The 20,612-nt window shown below is 53.9% G+C and overlaps 2 protein-coding genes across 4 annotated transcripts in view; both read right to left on the reverse strand.

Annotated features, from left to right (window-relative positions):
* DNAJC6 (DnaJ heat shock protein family (Hsp40) member C6) overlaps positions 1-8,053 on the reverse strand; it is a 39,281-nt gene extending 31,228 nt beyond the window's left edge. The window contains exons 1-2 of one of the 3 annotated variants that reach the window (XM_048944279.1): positions 7,909-8,040; positions 344-467 (exon numbers count right to left, since the gene is read on the reverse strand). In XM_048944279.1, coding sequence (XP_048800236.1) covers positions 344-356 — 13 coding nt within the window. In that variant the 5' untranslated portion in view covers positions 357-467; positions 7,909-8,040. Of the gene's footprint in view, positions 1-343; positions 528-7,908 lie in introns of those variants that run through there. The other 2 variants (XM_048944278.1, XM_048944276.1) reach the window with 2 other exon arrangements.
* Positions 8,054-9,290: 1,237 nt separating this feature from the next.
* AK4 (adenylate kinase 4) lies at positions 9,291-20,256 on the reverse strand. Its single transcript, XM_048944311.1, has 5 exons — positions 19,855-20,256; positions 14,645-14,764; positions 12,925-13,097; positions 11,983-12,101; positions 9,291-11,371 (listed from the first exon to the last, which is right to left on the reverse strand). The coding sequence occupies exons 1-5, from the start codon at positions 19,997-19,999 to the stop codon at positions 11,257-11,259; spliced, it is 672 nt and encodes a 223-aa protein (XP_048800268.1). The 5' UTR covers positions 20,000-20,256; the 3' UTR covers positions 9,291-11,256.
* Between the last annotated feature and the right edge of the window lie 356 nt (positions 20,257-20,612).

Here is a 20,612-nt window from a genome sequence, read left to right on the forward strand (position 1 = left end):
ATTAAATAAAAACGCTGCATGCACCGCATTCTCCAGCACAATCAACGCACCTTGGTTGGATGATGCTTTTTGGGTGAGGGAAAGAAAACCAATAATTCTGGGAAACAGGTCGGTCGGTCGCACTCGGGGAAAAGACCCCAACACCCTCGATCCGTTTTACCTTCCAAATAACCATTTCCTCCAAAGAAGGTGAAACCAAGAGGACACCACGAGCCGATTTCACAGAGCACCCCGAGCTGGAAGGGCTTCGCAGCGCCCGCCTCGCCTTCCTCCCGCCGCGAGCAGCCCGGCACAAAGCGCTGCCATTGTCCGCGCTGCCATTGTCCCCACGCGCGGCCCTTACCGGAGCTGTCCATGGTGCTGCCGTCGGCGCGGTGCTGCTGCTGCTGCTGCCGCGCGGGGCTCCGGCCGCCCGCCCCCACCGCGCCGGGCCCACCGCCGCCTCCCTCAGCGCCGCTCTCCACCAGCTGCAAAGATTCATAGCCGTCACCTCCGGGTTTCTTGCGGTAGCCGCCGAGCAGGCTCATAGGGGCGAGGCGGGCGGGCAGCCTGCCGTGCCGCCGCGGGCAGGACGGAAGATGAGCGCTCCGGCCGCCCCGAGGGGAGGAACGGGGCGGGACGGGGCGGCCGCTGAGCTCTGCCCGCCTCCACGGGCCCGGAAGCAATCGGAGGGCCGCGACCGCGATCCGCGATCCCGTGGAAAGAGAGATCTTTAAGGAAAATGGTGCATCCGTACATCCTGCGCCCGCAGCACCGCCCGCTCCCAGCGCGACTTAAGCTCAGAGGAGGAGGGTGTACAGCTGGCGGCAGGTTCTTGAGGTAGGATCACCGAATGGGTTAGAAGGGACCTCAAACCCATCCAGTTCCAGCTCCTGCCACGGACAGCTCTCTTAGCCCCATCCGTGGTGTCGGGCACCTCCAGTGACGGGAACCTACAGCTCTCTGGGCAGCGGTTTCAGGGCCTCACCACCCTCATGGCAAAACATTTCTTCCTAACACGCAGCCTAAATCTCCCCTCATCCAGTTCAAAGCCATTCAGAGAAACACAAGGGTTGGAAGGCACTTCTGGAGATTTCCCAGTCCAATTCTCCCTGGGCAGCTGTAGCAGGCTCTGCCACCTTGAAGTAAAAAGTTTTTCCCAGTGCTCAGATGGAAACTCCTACATTTTAGTTTGTGCCCCTCATCCTGTTGCTGGGCACCACTGAACAGAGCCTGGCCCCACCCACTCGACTCCCACCATTAGATATTGATCAGCACTGATCAGAGCCCCCTCAGCTTCTCCTCCCATGTGCACAGCCCCAAGGCTCTCAGCCTGTCCCCGTCAGGAGATGCTCCATGCCCCCACCATCTCTGCACTCTCCACTGGGCTCTCCCAGCAGTTCCATGGCTGCTCTGAACTGGGCAGCCCTGCTCTGAGCTCAGTTCTCCAGCTGTGTCCTTCCTGGACAGAGCAGAGGGAGAGAATCACTTCCCTTGATCCTGGCCACACTGTGGGCAGTACACTCTGGATCCCATCGGCCTTCTTGGCCACCAGGGCACACCATTGCCTCACAGCCAACCACTGGTATGGGAAGTCAACCAGATCCTTCTCCATGTAATTCCTTCCCAGCAGACTGGCCCCTAATCTGTAACATTGCTCTTCATCCTACCACTCTCAGACACCCCAAAACCCTGCCAGTGCAGCCGGGTGCTGTACCTGTTATCTTGTTAGCTTTCCAGTTTCCTTGTAGCTGTTCACATGGGCGCAGACTTCAGACCAACACAAAGCACATCCCCCAGCATGTGATGAGCCACACCTAGCTCTGTGCACCTGGTAGCATCCTTCCCTTCCACATGAGACAGAGGAACTAAGAGATGCTCCATAGAAGCAACCATTATCAGCTCTTCCAAATTGATTTTTTTTTAATTAAAAGAAAATGAAGAGGGAAAAGAAGTTGGTGCATTCAGACACAACAGCTGTGCCTCCAATCTCTTACAAAGAAGGCACAAAGTGCTCTGCTTAAAAATAAATAAATAAACACAGGCTTGCTTTGAAAGCAATAACCAGAACTTGAAATATTGCTGACACTTGGCTTAAACTCTCCCCTCTCCCACTGCAGGGCAGTGGGTACCTGGCACAGCCGTACCTCATCGCATGTTTTTGTTTATGTAACTCCAGCAATTTTACATTGCACTGCAAACGAGATACATCTGTGACCCAGAATTTTCCTCAGGAAAAAACAAAAAAATAACCAAAAAAAACCAAGCAGATTTACAAGCAAACAAACTAAAATGAGTTGAGCTGACATAAGTGGCTCACGGTAGCAGATTGCATTTCAGTTTGCTGCACTCTCCTTACTGGGCTGTTAATGCATTGCTGTCTATGAGTAGGTAGCCATGCTTGCCCATAGGAATGTGCTCCCTTCCCTCACATTGCCCATTTGCAGCACCTTAGTCAAGAAAAAACAAAGTGACTTCCAAAAGCGTGAGCAAAGAAAGAAAAACAAAACCAAAAAGACACGGGGAAACAATTGCTTAGAAGAATTCATCAGCATCCCCCAAGGTTTATTGATGCCACCAGCTAATCCAGGTGTTTTTATCATGTGTGTGCCATGAGGCTGGCAGGTGCTGTAGGAACATGCAGCACTAGGGAGGGCTGCACCCAGCTAAAGGCTGGGGAGGGAACTCTTCCCTCCCCACTGCTGACCTCCCAAGGTCACTTGGTGGCCCAGCCTCCAACCCTGTGCTACCAGCTGGGCTGCAGCTCTCCTGGGCAAAAGTCAGTGTTGGCAGCTGTAATCCAGCACCAAATATCTGGAGGTTGCGACTTCGTTTTCTTCCAGCTCTCCTCTAACGAGATGAGCAGTTAAGGTGAAATATTAAACTCTTAATTCCCCGTGAACACGTCGCAGTGTTGTAAGAACTACAACTAGAGCTTGAAAATTAATTTACCATCCAGGGCGATACCTCTAGAACTCAATGAGCTGAACATTTGTTCGGAGGCATTCATCCCACTGTGAACCATGAACCCTCTCAGCACAGAGTGTTTCTGCAGGAGGCCCAGAGCCAGGTGTGACCGCACAGATGAGGGCACGCAGTACCAGCAGGGCTCTGCTGGGGTTGCTCTTGTGGGCTGAAAAATGCACTTATTGTTAAGGAAAGCAAGGCTTGCTCAAGCAGCTTAGCTCCTCATTCCTCACGTGGTCGGACCTGGGAGCAACAGTCACTCTACTCCAGGAAGAAAAATCAAGCAGAACTTCATTGCTTGATTCTTAAATTCAAGTGTGGAAGTTTCCTTTAATCTCACCCCCAAGAAAGACCACACTACCACTGACTGTAAATAAACATACAGAGCTCAGATTTTGTACTTCTACTTCCAAAAAGCCCCTCAGCCCCAGGGGCAGGACTTCCCTCTTCCCATTCATTCTCACCCCACTCCTTGCAATGGGACCCTGGCCCATCACTACATGCTCCAGACAATTAACATTTTGTCTTTCCACATCTTCAAAGCACTCAAATCCCAGTCAAACCACCTCAATTCACAGAGCCCCTGATTTGGGTTCCCTTCAACAGCTCTTTGATGAGTATTCCACAGAACGGGCTTTCTGGAGAATGAGAGAGGGGAACAAAAGAAAAAAAGGAAAGAAAACACAACAGCACTCCTTTAATTTTCTTTACCTTCCCTTCACCTTCTTAAGAAGCACTTGCAGCCATGCTCTGGAGAGCCCTTCAGCACCAAATCCTGAGCCCTATGGAGAGCTGGAGCAAAGACAATTGGTTTGCTACAGATCTGCCAGAACTACCTATGGCAGCATCACATTGACCCACAGAAGCCCCACATCCTGAACCAAACCCCAAAACAACCCCAAAACAACCCTCACACAGCCTCTGTGCTGCCTGCTCACACCAGCTCAGCCCCAGCAGGCAGCTAAGAACCTGATCCATGGGCATTAGCTTCGACCTGAGCTCCTACAGCACTCCTTCAGCAGAAGAGCATCACTGCTTCTTTCTGTCCAACCTTTCCTTCTGGACACAGCCCATAAGAAATTTACTCTAAGTCATTGTCCTTAGAGGAAGAGCTGCCTCTCCAGCTGCCAGCATCTTAAATAAGAGCATCTCGTTGAACTCTAGTTAAGCACATCTGATTGAACTGATTAAAGCCAGCAAGCCCCTGTCTGGGTTAGCTCTGCCTCCTTTCACATCAGCAAGCAGCACTGATGAACTAGGAGAAATAATTACACCTCAGAGAAGAGTTGTAGGTCATTATGAGGCTGTGTGATTGAGGCTTTGTTGCTTCTTGGCCTAAGAACCACAATGCCTCATCTTACCTCTCCACTGCTGTGGCAATTATCAGATCATTTTTAACTTCTGCAAGAGGCAGCAAGTGAATGTTCTTGCATACAGCCAAAGGGTTTACCTTGCTGCTTATCTTCCCCGAGGCCAACAGAAGCAACAGTTCTTCTAAGCACCCATTTTCCCTGAAAGCATCCTGTCCCCAGCAGGGCTGACCTGCATGGGTCAGCTGGGCCCTCCTGTGACCACATGCCTCATCTGCAGCACCAGGCTCAGTCTTTGGGTTCCAGCCCAAATGACATCAGGGAGTAAATGACCAGTGCACAGAGAAGGACAGCCCTCGCCCTCAGCTCTGGGCCTTCCTTCATCACTGGGGCAGTGCCATGGGGTGGCCAGGAGCACTGCTTCCCCTGCACTGCTCCAGGAATAGGCGTGTGACACTAAAATGGGTAAAGGCGTTTGATCCAGAGCCGGAAAGAAGACTCCAGAGCAGTGTCAGGATTGTGCTGAGGATAAATAAGCAACGTTTGGACTGGAGTCAAGGACAGCCATGTGGTTTCATCTCCTGTCCATGCCTAGATGTGCTGGAGAAATGCAGACTGCTCAGTAGTACAGCAGGTCACCGCTGTGCTATGTGCCTTGCCACAGGACTGGGATCTTTAGGGAGCTGGATAGAGAGGGTGGTGAGAGGATTCAACCCTTTGTGAGCCCCATCTGCTATTTTGGAACTTCTGACCTGGTGATTCCTGCCTTGTTTGTCTCTGATGAAAAGCACACGTGGCCCTGAGAAAGCCTCAGACTTGTTTGTGTTAGACATGGCTTTATCACCAGGACCTTTGCTTTCCCGCAGCCGAGGGCACTGTGAGCCCCTGCAGCAGTCAGGCTTGGCCAGAATGCTCAGATTCTGTAAGGAATACAAAAGCATTTGTCAATCAATGGCCATAAGCTCATTTCAGAGGTGTTTGTGGTCCCTGTTGGAGCACCTAGAGAGAAAACACTGGTTGCCCTGAACGCTGATGGCAATAGAAGTGCTCACACAAAGACGTGAGCAGAAGTGAAGTACAATCATCCCAAGTATGTGGGGAGTTTGGGTTGGATGGCCTCACTGGGAGCATCTCCAGAACCTCAGCAAGCAGCTTCCATGGCAGCTGGGCCAACCAAAGCAATTGGAGCACAGAGAGGAAGAAAAAAGAGCAACTTGGGAGTTGTTACTGAGGAAAAGCTGAACCTCACCAGGAGGTTCAAAATGTAGAAGATGGGAAGACAGCAGCCTGTGGTTTTTGCATTCTGCTGGTCATTGCTCTGGGGCAGACACTTGGCCATGGGCTACATTCAGTGCACACATATCAGCCCTTCCTGTTCCCTCCCTGCCTTCCTCCCCTTCATCTACACACCTTATCATTACTTTGTGTTCTAGTGCCTTGCAGTGGGTCTGTCGTTATCGCCCTGTCCGTTTCTGCCCTCTGTGATGGTGCTCAGCAGGGATTGCTGCCTGTGGGGCTTTGTATCGTGCCCCTCCGTCCTGATACAGTGCACAGCTCACTCATCCCATGCTCAGGGACTCTACATGGAGGCATCAAGCAGGGATTTGGATAAAAATCAGGTATTTTCGTGCCTAACTGCTGTCCATTCATTGCTCCCCTTTCACTGCTTATTCCCATCCTCATGCATGTTGCAAATAGCTCAGTGCCACGAAAACCTGGGCCTCAGGAGCTTGTCTGCAAGCCTTCAGAATGTGCTGTGTGTGATCTCAAGGTGGAGGAGAGGGATGAGTTCAGAAGCACGCTGACACCTCCACAGCAGGGGTATTGCATCCATCGCACAGCAGCCCTAGAAAAATCCTGCTCTGTGCAAGGCCCAGTGCTTGCAACGGCATCATTCTGCATTTCTGTTCAGGAGGGAACTGTTTGCATTTGAAAAAGGCCAGTGGTAAATCAAGGGGAGAAATTGGTAGAAGCGCAAAATCATTAAGGTTGGAAAAGACAACTCCAATGGGAAATGAGGGCTCCTCAGAGACAGCCGTGCTGCAGGAGCTGCTGTGTCTGCCCTCACCACGGCTCAGGCCGGGTTTTGCTTTCATCAGGAAATAAAAACGCTGCAGAAATAGAGGTTAAGATGAAAAGCTTCAGCCCTGCTGGAAGAGAGCGGGCTGGCAGCGCCCGGCTGCTTCTCCCAAAGCTGCTGGGGTGAGCAGGGGATGCACATCCCCACTGCAGGATCTTTTAGCACATCCTATTGCCTTGTCAGATCAGTTTCCCAGCTGGGATGCAGACCCAAACGGGCACTGCTTCCCGTCCTTCCTATTTTAGTTTCCTGAAAAGAACTTATTTAGGCAGAAATCTGTACATTGCCTACCTACCAACACAGGGTTCCAGCCGCTATCGGAAGGTGAACTGCCGTAAGGGTTCCTAACGCAGTATTCATGTTTTATTATAAGAAATCCACAGAGATATTTATAGCTCTCCCCAGGGCCGCTCCACCCGCCGTTGGGAAGCGCCCATAATCCCATCTGCGGCGTTCGGGGAGCCGCAGCGTCACGGTGCCAGCTGGGATCGCAGCCCCGGGGCTTTATTCTCCCAATCTGCTGCGCGGGGCGGCAGCGCGGGGCCGGATTGCAGCAAATCCCCCCCCCCTCGCAGCCCCAAACCCAGCCTGCTGGCCACCCCACCGCGTGCCGCGCTCCGGGCACAGCATGGACTCAGGTTAAGCCCGGCGGGGCAGATTAGTGGGGTCAGCAGCAAAACGCCCGGGCTGGAGCTGTGAGCGACGCAGCGCTTCAAGGGCGACGCGTGGGTCTGCGTAATGCCCCGAAATGCTGCATCCATGGGCTGCCAGCGCTCCCGGGGCCGTCAGCTGTGTCACTGCTGTCTAAATATAGAGCAGCCGGGTTGTCTCCGCGCTGCCTGTGCCATGGGATTGCCGGGCGCAGGGATCCGGGGTTGGTTCGCTCTCGCTCTGGGAAGGCTATGACTAAGGAATCTGCTGGGGAAGGGTTGGCGGAAGATGGAGGGCCTCGGCAGAGAGCAGGAGCTGATAGGAGCCTGGAGCTCGCAGACCCGGAGACCTGACCAAAACAACCCTCCTCCTCCTCCTCCTCCTGCTGTTCTCCCCTCACCGATACCCAAACGAAGGCTGCAGCAATGCCGGCCACCAGAGCACAAGGAAAGCGGGGTTCTGTTCCCACAGCAGGCTGCCTGCCCCCGGAGCGCTGAAGCAAGTGGAACCCTACTCAAATCACCCTTTTATTTTCTCCCCGGGCTTTTTTGCTAAAGAGAATGCAGCGCAGCGAGGCTCGGTGCTGAAGGTCAGCCCGGCGGCGGAGCCGGGCCCCACGCACCCCGCGCACCTCGCTGCGGGGAACGGGCAGCGGAACCGCGCTCCCAGCTCTGATCTGTAACCCTAAAAATCGATCCCTTTCCTATGGGGGGAAGGCACCGCGCTCCGATGGCTCCCGCAGCGCCGAGCTGGGGTCGGGGTGCCCGAGGAGATGCCAACGCGGGATGCGGGATGCGGGATGCGAGACGCTGCCGACCCCGCGGCTCCGCACAGCCCCGAGTCCCGCTCAGCCCCGCTCCGGGTGGGGGGGATTCCCGCAGACCCCCCAGGCGCCGCCCCCGCCCCCCACGCTCTGCTCACCTGGGCCCCCGGCCGGCTCCATCATCCCCCCGCCCGGTGGGGCCCCGCACGGACGGACGGACAGACGGGGCGGCGGCAGCGATCTGGGAGGGTGCAGACAGAGGGTGCGGGCGGGCGGAACTCGGCTCCCAAAATGCGGCACGGAGCGGGATCCGGAGTCAGTGGCGGGCGGGAGCGAGTGGGAACTTCGTGCGTTTTCTTTTTTTTTTTTTTTTTTTTGCTTGGTTGTTTTTTTCCCCCTGACTTTGTTATGTTCCTGGCTCGGCACCGAGCCGCACGCCAAACCCTGCGGAGCGGCTGTGGAGCGGCTGCGTCGGTCACCGGTGCGATCCCAGTGAGGTTGTAGGAGCAATGAGCAGGGATTGGGGCCGCCGGGGAGGTGGGCAGCAGGTGATGCCGCACACACAGCTGCTGCCTGCCCCCAGCCTGGGCTGCCGACACACGCCACAGTACAGAAAGGTGGGAATTTTAATGACTTCAGTGTTTTGAGGCTCAAAGAAACACCTAGCAGCAAGCTGCTTGCAGATCTTCGGGGATGCCCAGGCTGCTTTGCCCTCCATAGACCCACGAGAAAACAGAGCAATACATTATGGGGCAGTGTCACATCATGGGGTAGCGTCGCTTTATGGGGCAGTGTCACCAACTGAACCCTGGAGTCCGGGAGAGACCAGGGCTGCTGGCTGGTAATTAAAAAGAACCAACCATCAGATCTGCAGCAATTTCTCTGGGCACCTTCAGCTTTTAATTCCCTCTGCCCAAACCCACGTGATGGATTACTGGGGGCACCAGAGCGAGCTGTGTGTGTTGCAGTGCCTCATGATCTGCCTTGCTTCTGCTGGGGGAAGTTAAACAGGAAAGCCAGAACCTCTCCATGCACAATGAGGACAGGAGAGGAACATCCGGCTTCGCCCACAGCATCTCACAGCTGCCTGGGTTAGCTCTGTTAATTTTGGATTTTATCAAATGAAGGTTGGATATTAGGGGATATCTCCTCTCCAAAGAGCCGCTCAGCACTGCACAGCTGCCCACGGGTGTTCAGAGCCATGGGGATGTAGCACTGAGGGACAAGGGCAGTGGGCATGGGGGAGCACAGAAGGCTTTTCCAGCCTGAATGGTTCTATGAAGGGAGCTGGCTGCAGGATGGGACTCAAACAGCAGCATCATGTACAAACCAGAAGCCACATGGGGGAGATTTCCTCCAGTTTGAGTGTGGGTACTGTAGATCCTCTCCTTCCCTCCCATCCTCCTTGTGCCCACTGGTGCCAGTCTCCCACAGACAAACCCACGGACAAACCCTGGGTCACACAGGACCCATTATTGCCTCGGTGTGGGGGAAGGTTAGGCGGCCACAGGGCAAAACTCACAAACAGACACCACCAAGCTGGAGATAAGCAGGAGAAAAAATTTATTTACATCTTCCAAGCGGCAGAACAGCAATGGAGATTCCCCGGGAGAAAACTCAAGGAGCAAAACTCAGTGTCACATACTGGGATGTGGGCACCAGCCGCCCTTTGGTCCCTACAGTGCGGCTGTGGGAAGCGCGAGATTCACAGCACAGGGGCAGAGGAGAGCGAGGGCTGCACTGCCTGGTGGGACAACCCGGGGTTTGGTCCGCCAAAGTGCAAAGTACAACTCTTAGAGAAAAACCTGTCCTGAGGGCTGCAGGGATGCGTGGCCACGAGGTTCTGCATCTATGGGAGAGCTCAGAGCCTCTGAAACAAGCGCTCTCGTGCCAGAGATGCTACTGCAGGGGATCGTGATGGATTCTGGCTGTTATCAGGAGAAAGCGAGGGCAAAGCTGTCCCCAACCGAGCCAGAGACAAGCAGAGCTGCTGGTGGCATTGAGGTGGAGGTGGCTCAGAGCAGCGCCCCCAGGGCCAAAGAAAGAAAAAAGTCCTAAAAGAATATTTCCCTAAAAAGTTGGTCTGCCCTGCCCTGCTGCAGAGCTGCTCCCCAAGCAAAAACACAGTGACATTTCAGCAACAGGAACTTGCCCAGGCTGCTCTAATTGATTGCACGGGTGGAGGGCAGTGACAGCTTCCCTGCATCCCTGCCTGTGGGCTGGCAGACTGCAGCAAGCGGCTCGGCAAAGCGTTCTCCAAAGCAGATGCTAAAATTTCAGCTTTATTTTTTAAACTTTAAAAAATACACACCTTGCTTTCTTTTTTTTTTCTTAAATATAGAGTCTATAAAATAAGGCAACTGGAGGAGACCAGGGGATCGTCCCCATAGAGCCGGTGGCTGTGCCCAGAGCTCCTGCATGCAGGGGTGGGAACAGCACCAGCACGGCCCTTATCTTGTTTGCAAACCAATTGCTGGGCAGCAGGAGCATGCTAATGCTGCTTCAGACAGATGCACGCTCACACACAACACTGCTGAAAGGAGTGTGGTCACTTTGACAGCCCTCATGGACATAAGGGACAGACAGCAGGACTGTGGCACTGCCAGAGCCTGCAACCACCTCAGGTGAACCCCTCACAGGAGGCACATCCTTGGGACAGCCCCTTTCCAGTGGGACAAAGGCAGCAGAGAACAAGGAATGACTCTGTTTCTCACCAAAACACATTTAAAATCTTTGGGAGAAGCTACTGAAACGGGGCTGTATCTCGTGGCATGGAAAGCTACGGACAAGGTAAACACAAACTAGAGCCTGCTCACCTTCCTGCTCCACATCACACCGGCTCATGACAAGTAAAACATGTAGCAGCTTTTTCTACTGTTTTCTTCATCTCTCCTGATGGGAAAAGCACCAGTATGTAATTCTACCTCCTGTGTTTCCCCTCTTCTACGTCTACTGTTACCAGAAATGTGATCTTGATGTTTCTGAGCTCTAGTGTGAATGTTTTCTGTGTTCTTCACCAATTCCCACCGTGCTGAAGTCTTGCACTTTAGAGCTTTACTTCTCTAGGAAATAAATTTAATAGAAAATAATTTTTTTTTTTTAAAGACAACAAGAGAGAGACCTGTGTTAAACAGTACTACAGGGCAATGGAACGGCACATTATAGGCTTAGAGGCTGGTGTTTCATACGGGGGTGGCAGGGAGATCACGGCAAGTTGTGTAAACCTGAAAGAATCACGACCTAGGTTTGCACCATTGATCTGTGTGGTTGGATCACAGGCAGGAATATTTTCTAGCCTCGGAAGAAATAACACTTATTCTAGCAGACTTGACCTTGTAAGCATAGATCTTTTCACCTGGATACTGGTTATAACCGTGTTTCCACAGCTGTTATCCAGCACACCTGGCGATGGTACTGCATGATTGCCTAATTTGAGCACAGCTCCAGCACCGTGCAGAGAAACCAAGCAGTCATCACACCAGCTCCTGGTCCCCGGCCCAAGCTGCTTAGTGCTCCTCTTCTGAGCGCAGGGGTGGGATCTTGTTGGACAGCAGAGCATACACGTATGGCCAGATCTTGTTGGTCTCTGTCCCCGAAAATGAGTGCAGGATACCCCTGCTCCTGAAGAGAGTCAAGCAGTTAGTGCCAAGAGCGTGAGGACAAAACATTTCTCAGCTCCAAAATAACGGTGTGGACTGCAGGGTCAGATCCTGCATTGTGATCATCTACTTACAGCACACCCACCCCAGCCTGCCCTGGAGCATCGGCGCAGCAACGCACAGCTCAAAATGGCAACAGCTCTGAGCTTTAGAGACATGCAGCTACTGAGATGCTTACAACAAAGCATCCATGTGTCTGCATGCAGGGGGCTAGAAGACACCTCTCATTTCCCCTCAGGTGTATGCACTCATGATCTATGTGCTCTCTACCACCCTTTGCCCTTGTTTCCTCTGCCTTGTTGCCAATTGCCCAGTACTTCATTAAAAAGCCAAGCCCAGGAGCCTTGGACTGTTTTTTTGCAAGGCAAACATACCACTCCAGACCTGCACAGCACAGTGGATTATTTAACAAACGCATTCATTGATGCTATTTGAAGCAGCACAAAAAGCTGCTACTGGTTTGGTGAGTGAACCACCCTGAAGGGCACCACCTCCATGGTCCTGGGTGTGCTGCACAGCCATCTGCCCCCAGAATGCAGCAGGGCTGTGCCTTATTCACACGGTTGAACTCACTTGTATAACTCTATCACTGGCTTTGCAGCATCTTTGTACTTTCTGAGCCGGGAAGTGATGGCCTCAGGTTTATCATCCTCACGCTGGACCAGTGGCTCGCCCGTCACGTCATCAATGCCCTGCAGAAAGGCAAATGCTGTCAAGAGCATTTTCACTGAGCACTTAGCACAAACCTCATTTATCAAAAGGCACTGCGCAGAACTCTGCAGGACAGCTTTCAAGGCCAAAGCCATCCGGTGCCCCAATATCCCTGGGTCTTCATAGCATCGTAGAATTGTTTGAGTTGGAAGAGACCTTTGAAGGCCACCTGGTCCCACTCCCCTGCAATGAATAGGGACACCCACAGCTCCACCAGGTGCTCAGAGCCCTGTCTGACCTTGGGCGTCTGCAGGGATGGGACACCACTGTCTATAGGCATCCTGTGCCAGTGCTCTACTGCTCTTATCATAAAAAAGAACAAGAAAAAGCAAAATAACACAACCTATTTCCTTCTATCCAATCTATACTTCCTCTCTTTAGTATGAAACCATTTCCCCTTGTCCTATCACCACAGATCCCACTCAAGAGTCTGTCTCCTTCCTTCTTACATCCCTTGTTTAGATAGTGAAAGGCAGCTCTCAGCCCTCCTCCAGAGCCTTCTCTTCTCCAGCTGCACAGCCCCAGCAGTCAGCCTGTCCTCATAGGAAGGTGTTCCATCCCTGGATGTACTTTTGTGGCCCTTCTCTGGAGGCATTCCAGGGGTCAGTGTCTGTAGTGAGAGCTTCACATCTGGACACGGTGCTCCAGGTGAGGTCTCACCAGCACAGAGAAACAGGATCAGCTACCCTGATCTGCAGGCTACGCTGCCTTTGATGTGGTCTTACTACGTAGGATTTTTCCCCAGTGGTATTTGAAGCTTGTGCCAGCCCCCTCACGCAGCAGAAGGCTGCTCCGAGCTCTTACATGCACATGAGGAGGGTTGAACTCCATGTTGTAGACCCGTCCGCTCGCTGGGTGGATCCATCGGGCGCTCAGGCGGTCCTTCAGCGTCTCGAAGGGGATGTGCAGGCTGATCACCAGGTCCAGCTCACAGATCTTGTCCAGTGCCTCAGCTTGTCCCAGCGTCCGTGGGAAACCTGCGGGCACGTACCACAGCACAGCAGGGTGATTGGAAGAAAAGCACACGGCCGCTTGCTGCAAAGGTGCTGCAAAGATAGCACAGCTCCTCGCTGCAGTGCACATGGTGCGAAAGAGCCATCCACCAGATGGCTGCTGCAGAAAATAGCTCCTCCAGCACCAGCTCCCAAAATACAACACACAGATCTCTGCAGGCTCGTGTTCTCCTGGGAAGCGGTGCCCAGCGTGAGGACTTTCCCCACCTCTCCAGGCCACCACTAAGCTCAGCAAACACCTGCAGAGCCTCAGAAGACATCCTAGACCTTTCCCCAGTTGAGCATTATTAGCTCTGAGCTCGCCTGCACATCATCAGAGCTAATGAATTAGTCAGCATGAGGAAGAATACATGCGATCTGCTTTACCAAGTCAAGCTGGACTGTTCTTCGTGTTACTGAATGGACCGCTTGAAATAAGCATGCTCCTTGTCAGAGGTCACTGTGCAAAGCAGGAGGCTCCCCAGATCCATGCCCACCACCCATGGCCATGCTTTGCCCTGGAGGCAAACCTGGGTCTGAGTGAATACTGAGATGCAAACGCTCGTGAATGCAGAAACAGTAGACTTGTAATACAGAATACTTGCTTGTGCAGTGCTACTTGCAGTAATATTTGCCAATCACTGTGTTTCCAGTGAACTGAGCAGTGTTACTTAAGAGTAATGAAATGTTATAGTGGCGATTGAATTTAGGGCGTTTTGCCCATCCACTTTCCTCATTTTGCAACTTACTAGCTAGGAAGCAACCAAAGGAACATCTCAAAGTAAGGAAAGGAGAGTATTAGTAACAAGCTTTTTGGAAGTGCTTCACCAGATTGGCTGCCCCTCCCTGTGTCACACAGGGACAAAAAACCCACGTAGCTGCACCCCACCAAGTCCCACCATCCTTTCCCCTGCCCAAACCCCAGAGCTCTTCTCAGCACTGCCATCAGAGCTGCCTGCTGCACACCTCCCACACACTTTGCTTGGAGCATTTCTCTATCCCAGGTGGCTGTATGGCTTGGGATCACAGCTCGTTCAGTTGCAGATGGAGCTGGGAAGAAGTTTTTCTTGGCCAGCCCCGCTCTGCACGCTGGCCCCAGGGGCTGCTTTATGAAACACCTCTCTCCTTTCCCTTCCCCACACAATGATCTCAACTGCACACACATGTGCTGCTTCTTAGGGCTCAGAGAAGCAACAGCCACAAAACAATTTCTCTCCTTGCTCTGCTGCCAGAACCAGCGAGGACCACTGACCCCAACTGACAGCACCCACACACAGTGAGGGCCAGCTCTTATTTTTAGCTCTGCAGCTTCAAACTGATGGAGTCCCTCCTCAAGCTCTTGATTTACTACAAAAAATAGGCGAACCTCATGCTATCCCTGAGAGCATTGCTTCTGCAGGCAGTTTGGTGCCATCTGCCCCTCCATTCTACTGCCAGCAGCACCAGGACAGACACCTTTGGTCTTCTCAAACCCATCAGGAGCAAAGCAAAGCTTTAAGGTGGCTGGCTTTTGCCCACACAGATGCACTCACCATCAAGCAGCCAATGCTCTGCTCGCCGCTTCTCCAGCTCCGTCATCATCACACGCGTGATGACGTGGTCAGGCACCAGAAGGCCTCTCTCAAGGTACTGCTTTGCCAAGCCGCCAACTTCTGTTCAAGTTTGAAAAAAAAAGAAAGAAATTAGAGCTGCATGACATTTCTGCATGAAACAATATTGCTCCCCCTCAAATTCTGCTTGCCCTCAGAGATCGCTCACCCTTTCGGCAGCACATTGGGGAACACAGAGCTCCTCTGGAGGTGGGGGATGCGTGGTGAGGGGTAACATGAGCAGGGCTACCTGCACCAGATGTCACCAAGACACTGCATGGCTGCAGCTCTGCTCAGCAGCCAGCTGCCAGGCCCACCTCCTGCTCTGCACACTGCATATAATAACACACCTTGCTACATGCCCAATGTTACAGCTGCAATCACTGTGCCTCAGAGGAGCTTCCCATAAAGTTATGGGGACAAATGATGCTTTTGGGTAATGCTTGTAACGTAACTGAGACAAACCAAGTTTGCCTCCTCCTGCTTTCAAGTACGTCGTGAGACACTGCACCATCTTTTATAAACTATCTGAAGGGATGCACATTCCCAGTGTCACATATAAAATGTGACAGTAAACAGGCATCATCAGAAAGCTCGTCTGACAACCCACGCCTCTGAGCATCTGTTATCACTGCTGAAAGGAGAACATAGCTTTCCATCCACAGGCTTTTAAGACTTCCGAGCCTCAACTCAGGATACATTCAGGTAAGAAAACCTGAGTGTATCCTCCTCCCAGAGCACCTAACAGCATCTGTCACCAAAATGGGATTTGCAGCCCATTTTTTGCAAGTTTTCTACTTGGACAGCACATTTTAGCCCTCTCAGAGCACAGTCCTCTATCTGAAGTACTAATTGCCATGCTGACCATCAGAGAAGGCTTCTGGGGCTTTGCACAGGTGGCTGAGCATGGAGGGAGGTGCGGCAGGACAAAGTTCCCTGCAGAATCCTTCTGTCACTGGGACTGTCCTTAGCTGATCTCCCCTTCCAGGAAGGGCCCACCACCCTCTTCTGTCTCAGTCTGGCAACATACAGTCTCAATAGCCCTCACTGGTGGCTTTTAGAATGAAGCAGCTGAAAGATGCAAGCTGGCTGAAGGAGAAAGAACTCTCTAGGCTCTGGTTTGCCAGACTACAGCAAGATGTAGAAGCTGGTCGGGCACCAGAGCACAGGCTGAATTTCTAGCACGCAGAAGGGTTTGATGCAAGAAGCACAGCTCCCAGAGAGAGCCCATCTCATCTGGAGGACGGAGCCTGGAGCAGCCCGTGCAGCACAGCTCCGGGTGCGTGAGGCTGCAGGGAACCTCCCCAAAACAACACGTGTGGATGAAGCAGGGCACGCAGAGGCTGCCCTTTTGGCAACCTGCCCACAAAACGCTGAGTCACCCGGCTGCAGGAATGAGTCAGCATGGGCACGATGGTGGTCCCCTCCCTCCGCTCCAAAAACGTTCTGCAACCAATGCTGCTGAGCAGCTCGTAGCCTCAGTGCATCCCCAGGGCTGCAGAAAATACCTTGTTCAACGACAAGCTCTTTGTCGCTGCCCATATGTCACCCTCCTGCTCGGGAAAGCACACGAGGATGAAAAGAATACATTATGTCTTATGCAAGCAGCACAGAGACCTGCTAGGGCATAAATATTATTGCATCCACCTACATTTTTTAATATTTATTCTTGTGGCCTGCACATTGCCAGAGGACTTGCAGAGCTGTGGCTGGTTGAGGGAGCAGAGCTCAGGCTGTAGCTGCAGGTCCTACTCCTGTCCCAAGGACCCACAGGACCAGCTGCTAATGACACACAAGCTGGGAAGTCTGGAAATGCACCTCACACGTCCACCCAAGGCCATAGCTCTGCACCAAAATGCTGTAGTTTTTCCATGACTGCAATACAACCAGACAGCTCTCTGCTGCTCCTGCTGCAGGCAATGCTCCAGTATGCTCAGGGGACACATCAGCAAGGGGGCAATGCACCACCATGGGAGTGCATGCACTGACACGGGGTCAACACACCAGCATAGGGTGGCAATGCTTTCAGACTGCTACTGGAGCCCCTCCATCCCTGCTCAGCCTCCTCCCAAGCTCTCGAGGCATTGCTCATACTGCAGAGTGGGCAGATAGTTCCTGCAAAGGATGCATGGAGCTACTCAGTGTTTGGCCCCCAGCACCTGGGATGTGCTGCATCACATCACCCCTGCAGCGCAACCCTGCTGGGTTGCTTTCATCTCCAATTTTCTCAATCTATCCTATGCATTTCTGTGGTGCAACTGCCCCAGCCCTGAGCCAAGAGGCAGCAGGGTTTGGGCATGCCCACGCATGGATATCCCTGCAGATCCTGATGCTGCTGTGTGATGATCTGGGGTTCATCCTTCCCAAACAAGGGCCAAAATCCACACTGCTATCACTTAATCCTGTTAAGCTAATGACCACAGGTTTAATGCAGGACTTCAACCCCTGCTGTAACCCTAGTCCATCCGTGCCTTCCAACTCTTATCAGGCAGGTCCCAGCCTTGTGACACCTCCTGCAAAGGCAGCAGCACCAGCTGAGGGTTGGAGAGGCTGCAAGGGCTCAAGAAGAGGCTGTTCGCAAGCACAAGGTGCAGGAATTTGGCATGGAGCACAAAAGCTTTGCTGGCCAGCAGCCCTTGGCCAGACACTACAAAATAACCTTGGACTTTTGGTCCCTCGGAGCCACCTTTTGCATGATTTCTTACAGAGGCTCCAGCAGAGCAATCTGGAGTTAACAGAAGGAGAAGCTCCAAGTGGTTAATGCAGCACTGACTGCAGTTATCTGTGCACTAAGCTATAACAACCCTGGCTGGCCAAGGCCAGATATTTCCTCTAATTTTCAGAGCCCCAGTGCTTCTCCCCAGCCCAGGGCTCTCACCCCATCCCTGAAGGCAGGACCCAGCTTTGGGGAACTAGAGCCTGGCACAGCCACACATCTGGGGACATCCAAAAGCAGATGGCCCCTGAAACGATGGCTGCACCAGAGCAGCACAGTGAGCAGGCGAGGGGACAGAGCCAGGCATTGCCTGGAGCACACAGTTTTAGGGCAAATTAACTGGGTCCTGCTGGGACTCCAGGATGCTGCACAGACCAGAAATAAAGCCCTGGGCACTGAGGCTTGAACCGGATGAATAAAACAGTCACCATCCCCCGTCACACCTTGCCTAGCACCAAAAGCACTGTTTCTTCACCAACAACCACAAAAAGCACTTCTGTACAACAGGGCAGCCACTAAGCAAGACACTGATTAACTGGCTTCCTATGAACCATGTCCTGCAGCAGCAAGCACAAAAACCACCTATGATCCTTGCTCTGGACCCCCCCAACAGTCCTTTAGGTGCTGTAATGTGGCTTCTCTGCCCTGAAGTGCAATGTCAGTGACACAGATGATAAACCCAAGGAGAGAATTTACTTCTATTTAGCTTCCTCTGGAGCTGGCACATGGCAGCATGCTCATGTAACAGCTTGTCCAAAGCAAACAGCGGAAAAAAAGCAAATAGCTGCACCTTACTGAGAGCTATGACCAGAGGTTATGTCAGAGGTGGCACCTGAAAGGACAATCAGCTGTGCCAAGTCGAGGCTGGTTTACTTCTGAGCAGTTTTATCCACGTTTCTCAGTGCTGTCTCCTTTGGGAACCCAAGTTTACTTTGGAAGACTTTGGCTAACTCAGCTCACAGCTCCCTCCTCCTGCAGCATCCCCAGAGCTCTCCTACATAAAGAGCTGCAAACAAAACCCAGGGAAGCCTGTGGGTGCACACAGCTCAGCACTGCACACCTGATGCCCACAGGAGCATTCCCCACCCACGGCCGTACTTCCACACCTTGCAAATCCGCCTGGTTTGCCCTCAGGTGTTTTGCAGCCCAGCCAAAAGTTAGCCAGACTTTCTGAATTTTCAGTCTCTTTTCCAAAGGAAATATTTTTGTGCTTTTTATTTATAGAAGGAAATCTGGGTCTTTTTAACTGCGTGACCAGAGGCAGGGTGGTGAGCAACGCCCCGCGGCTCACACAGCTCTCAGCATTCATTCACCCTCCCTTCCCCTCCCTTCTTGTCACACCTCTAAAAAGGGAAAGTGCGCTTATTTCCCCCCCTCCTGTTTTGCATGGATGCCACTCCGCGGCTCTTCTGAGTCAGCTTCCTCCTGGGCAGGTCCCATGCACAGCAGCAGGGCACAGGAGCTGCTGCAAGTTGTTATTGCCCAACTACAGCCACCCCACTGGCTGCTGGCCCCTGAAGTTCGTGGGATCTGATAGCGCGGGCAGAGCAAATGCTATCAGCTCTCCAAAAGGCTTAGGATGCAAAACACAGGATGGGCTGAGGCTTGCTGCCCCCCCACACTCTCTGACTGTGGAAGTAGTTTAATGAGTGGGAGCATACATGGGCACCTTGCAGCATTTCCCCAGCCCTCCTGCAGTGGATGGCACAGCTGCAGCACCCCGCTTCCCAACGGGATCCTCATGAACACATGCATCCCTTGCACAACTTCAAGCGTCTGCCTTCAGTCATATTGCAATGCTCCCATACCATGGCTTGGTTGGAAGGCACCTTAAAGATCACACAGGTTGTGTTTTCACTCAGACGGTGGTGAGGCACTGGAACAGGTTGCCCAAGGAGGCTGTGGATGCCCCATCCCTGCAGGCATTCAAGGCCAGGCTGGATGTGGCTCTGGGCAGCCTGGGCTGCTGGTTGGTGACCTGCACACAGCAGGGGTTGGAACTGGATGAGCGTTGGGCTCCTTTGCAACCCAGGCCATTCTAGGATTCTATGATCATACAGTTCCAATACCAAATTTTGCTCTTGCCAAATCCAACAAACTCAATACTTTTGCGTGGGTTATTCCAGGGGTTGGACTCGATGATCCTCACGGGTCCCTTCCAACTCGGGATACCTTAGAATTCTATTTGCTCTGCTGCCTCCCCAGCTGCGCCCAGAGCTGGAACAGTCACCCCATCCTATCAGTTACCCCATCAACTCAAGATGCAGAGGGGAAACGACAAACGAAACCCAGCGACGCCACCACCCGCAATCCAGAGGCGGCCCCGGCTCGGCGGCGGAGCGCGGAGACACCGCTGCTCAGCGGGACGGACAAAACCCGGACGGTTCCCCCGGCCCCCTCCCGCCCCGTCGGTGCGCACCGACCCCCGGCCACTCACCGCCGCCGCCGCGGAGGCTCTCCCGCAGGAATTGGCCGCTGGAGAGGTGCTGGAGCCCGAAGCTGCGGGCGATCCTCTCGCATACCGTCCCCTTCCCCGAGCCGGGGGGACCCAACACCACCGCCCGCAGCACTTTGGAGGCCATGGCCGCCTACCGGAGCCGGGCGGGGGGTCCCCGCGGGGCGGCACGGCGCGTTACGCGGCGGCAGCGCGGAGCCCCGGAGCGGGGGGAGCCCGCAGCTGCGGGAGGAGGAGGAGGAGAAGCCGCCGCAACGGGGGGCAGGGCCCCGACGGCACCCGCATCCCCCTCACAGCGGAGCGCGGAGGGGCTGCCGGCCGCACCGTGTCGCTCCCCCCTCCCCGCACACGGTACACATCAGCACGGGGGGAGGGCAGGAGGGATGAAAGGAGCGGGGGGGGGGGGAGGCTGTCCGCCCGCCTGCCCGCCCCCTCGGGCCGCGGCACCCTGGGACTCGTAGTCCCGCCGCCCGACGGGTCCCGCACCGATGGGCGGCGCGGGGGGGCGGAGCGAGGCTCGGAACGAGCGGGACCCCGCGCTGACGGTACAGCCCCCCCCACCCGCACATACACAGCGAAACGGGGCACCCGCGCGCGCGTACGTCTGTGTACGTGCGCGTCCGTGTGTCCGTACGCCCGTGTGTCTGTGCGTCCTCGCGCGTCCCCGCCCCGCCGCCCGCCGCCCGCCCCCGCGCCGCTCCGGAAGCGGCCGTCACATGGCCGCGCGGCGCTGCCATCAA

The sequence above is a fragment of the Lagopus muta genome, chromosome 5, assembly GCF_023343835.1.
Source record: "Lagopus muta isolate bLagMut1 chromosome 5, bLagMut1 primary, whole genome shotgun sequence".
In the NCBI taxonomy this organism is placed as follows: domain Eukaryota; kingdom Metazoa; phylum Chordata; class Aves; order Galliformes; family Phasianidae; genus Lagopus; species Lagopus muta.

Excerpts from the sequence above, each read along its gene's own strand:
- AK4 (XM_048944311.1), bottom strand. The coding sequence starts at position 19,999 with ATGGCCTCCAAAGTGCTGCGGGCGGTGGTGTTGGGTCCCCCCGGCTCG. Across the intron at positions 13,098-14,644 it reads AGAGCATTGGCTGCTTGATG|GTTTCCCACGGACGCTGGGA; the intron begins GTGAGTGCATCT and ends ACGTGCCCGCAG. Across the intron at positions 12,102-12,924 it reads TCAACCCTCCTCATGTGCAT|GGCATTGATGACGTGACGGG; the intron begins GTAAGAGCTCGG and ends GCCTTTCTGCAG.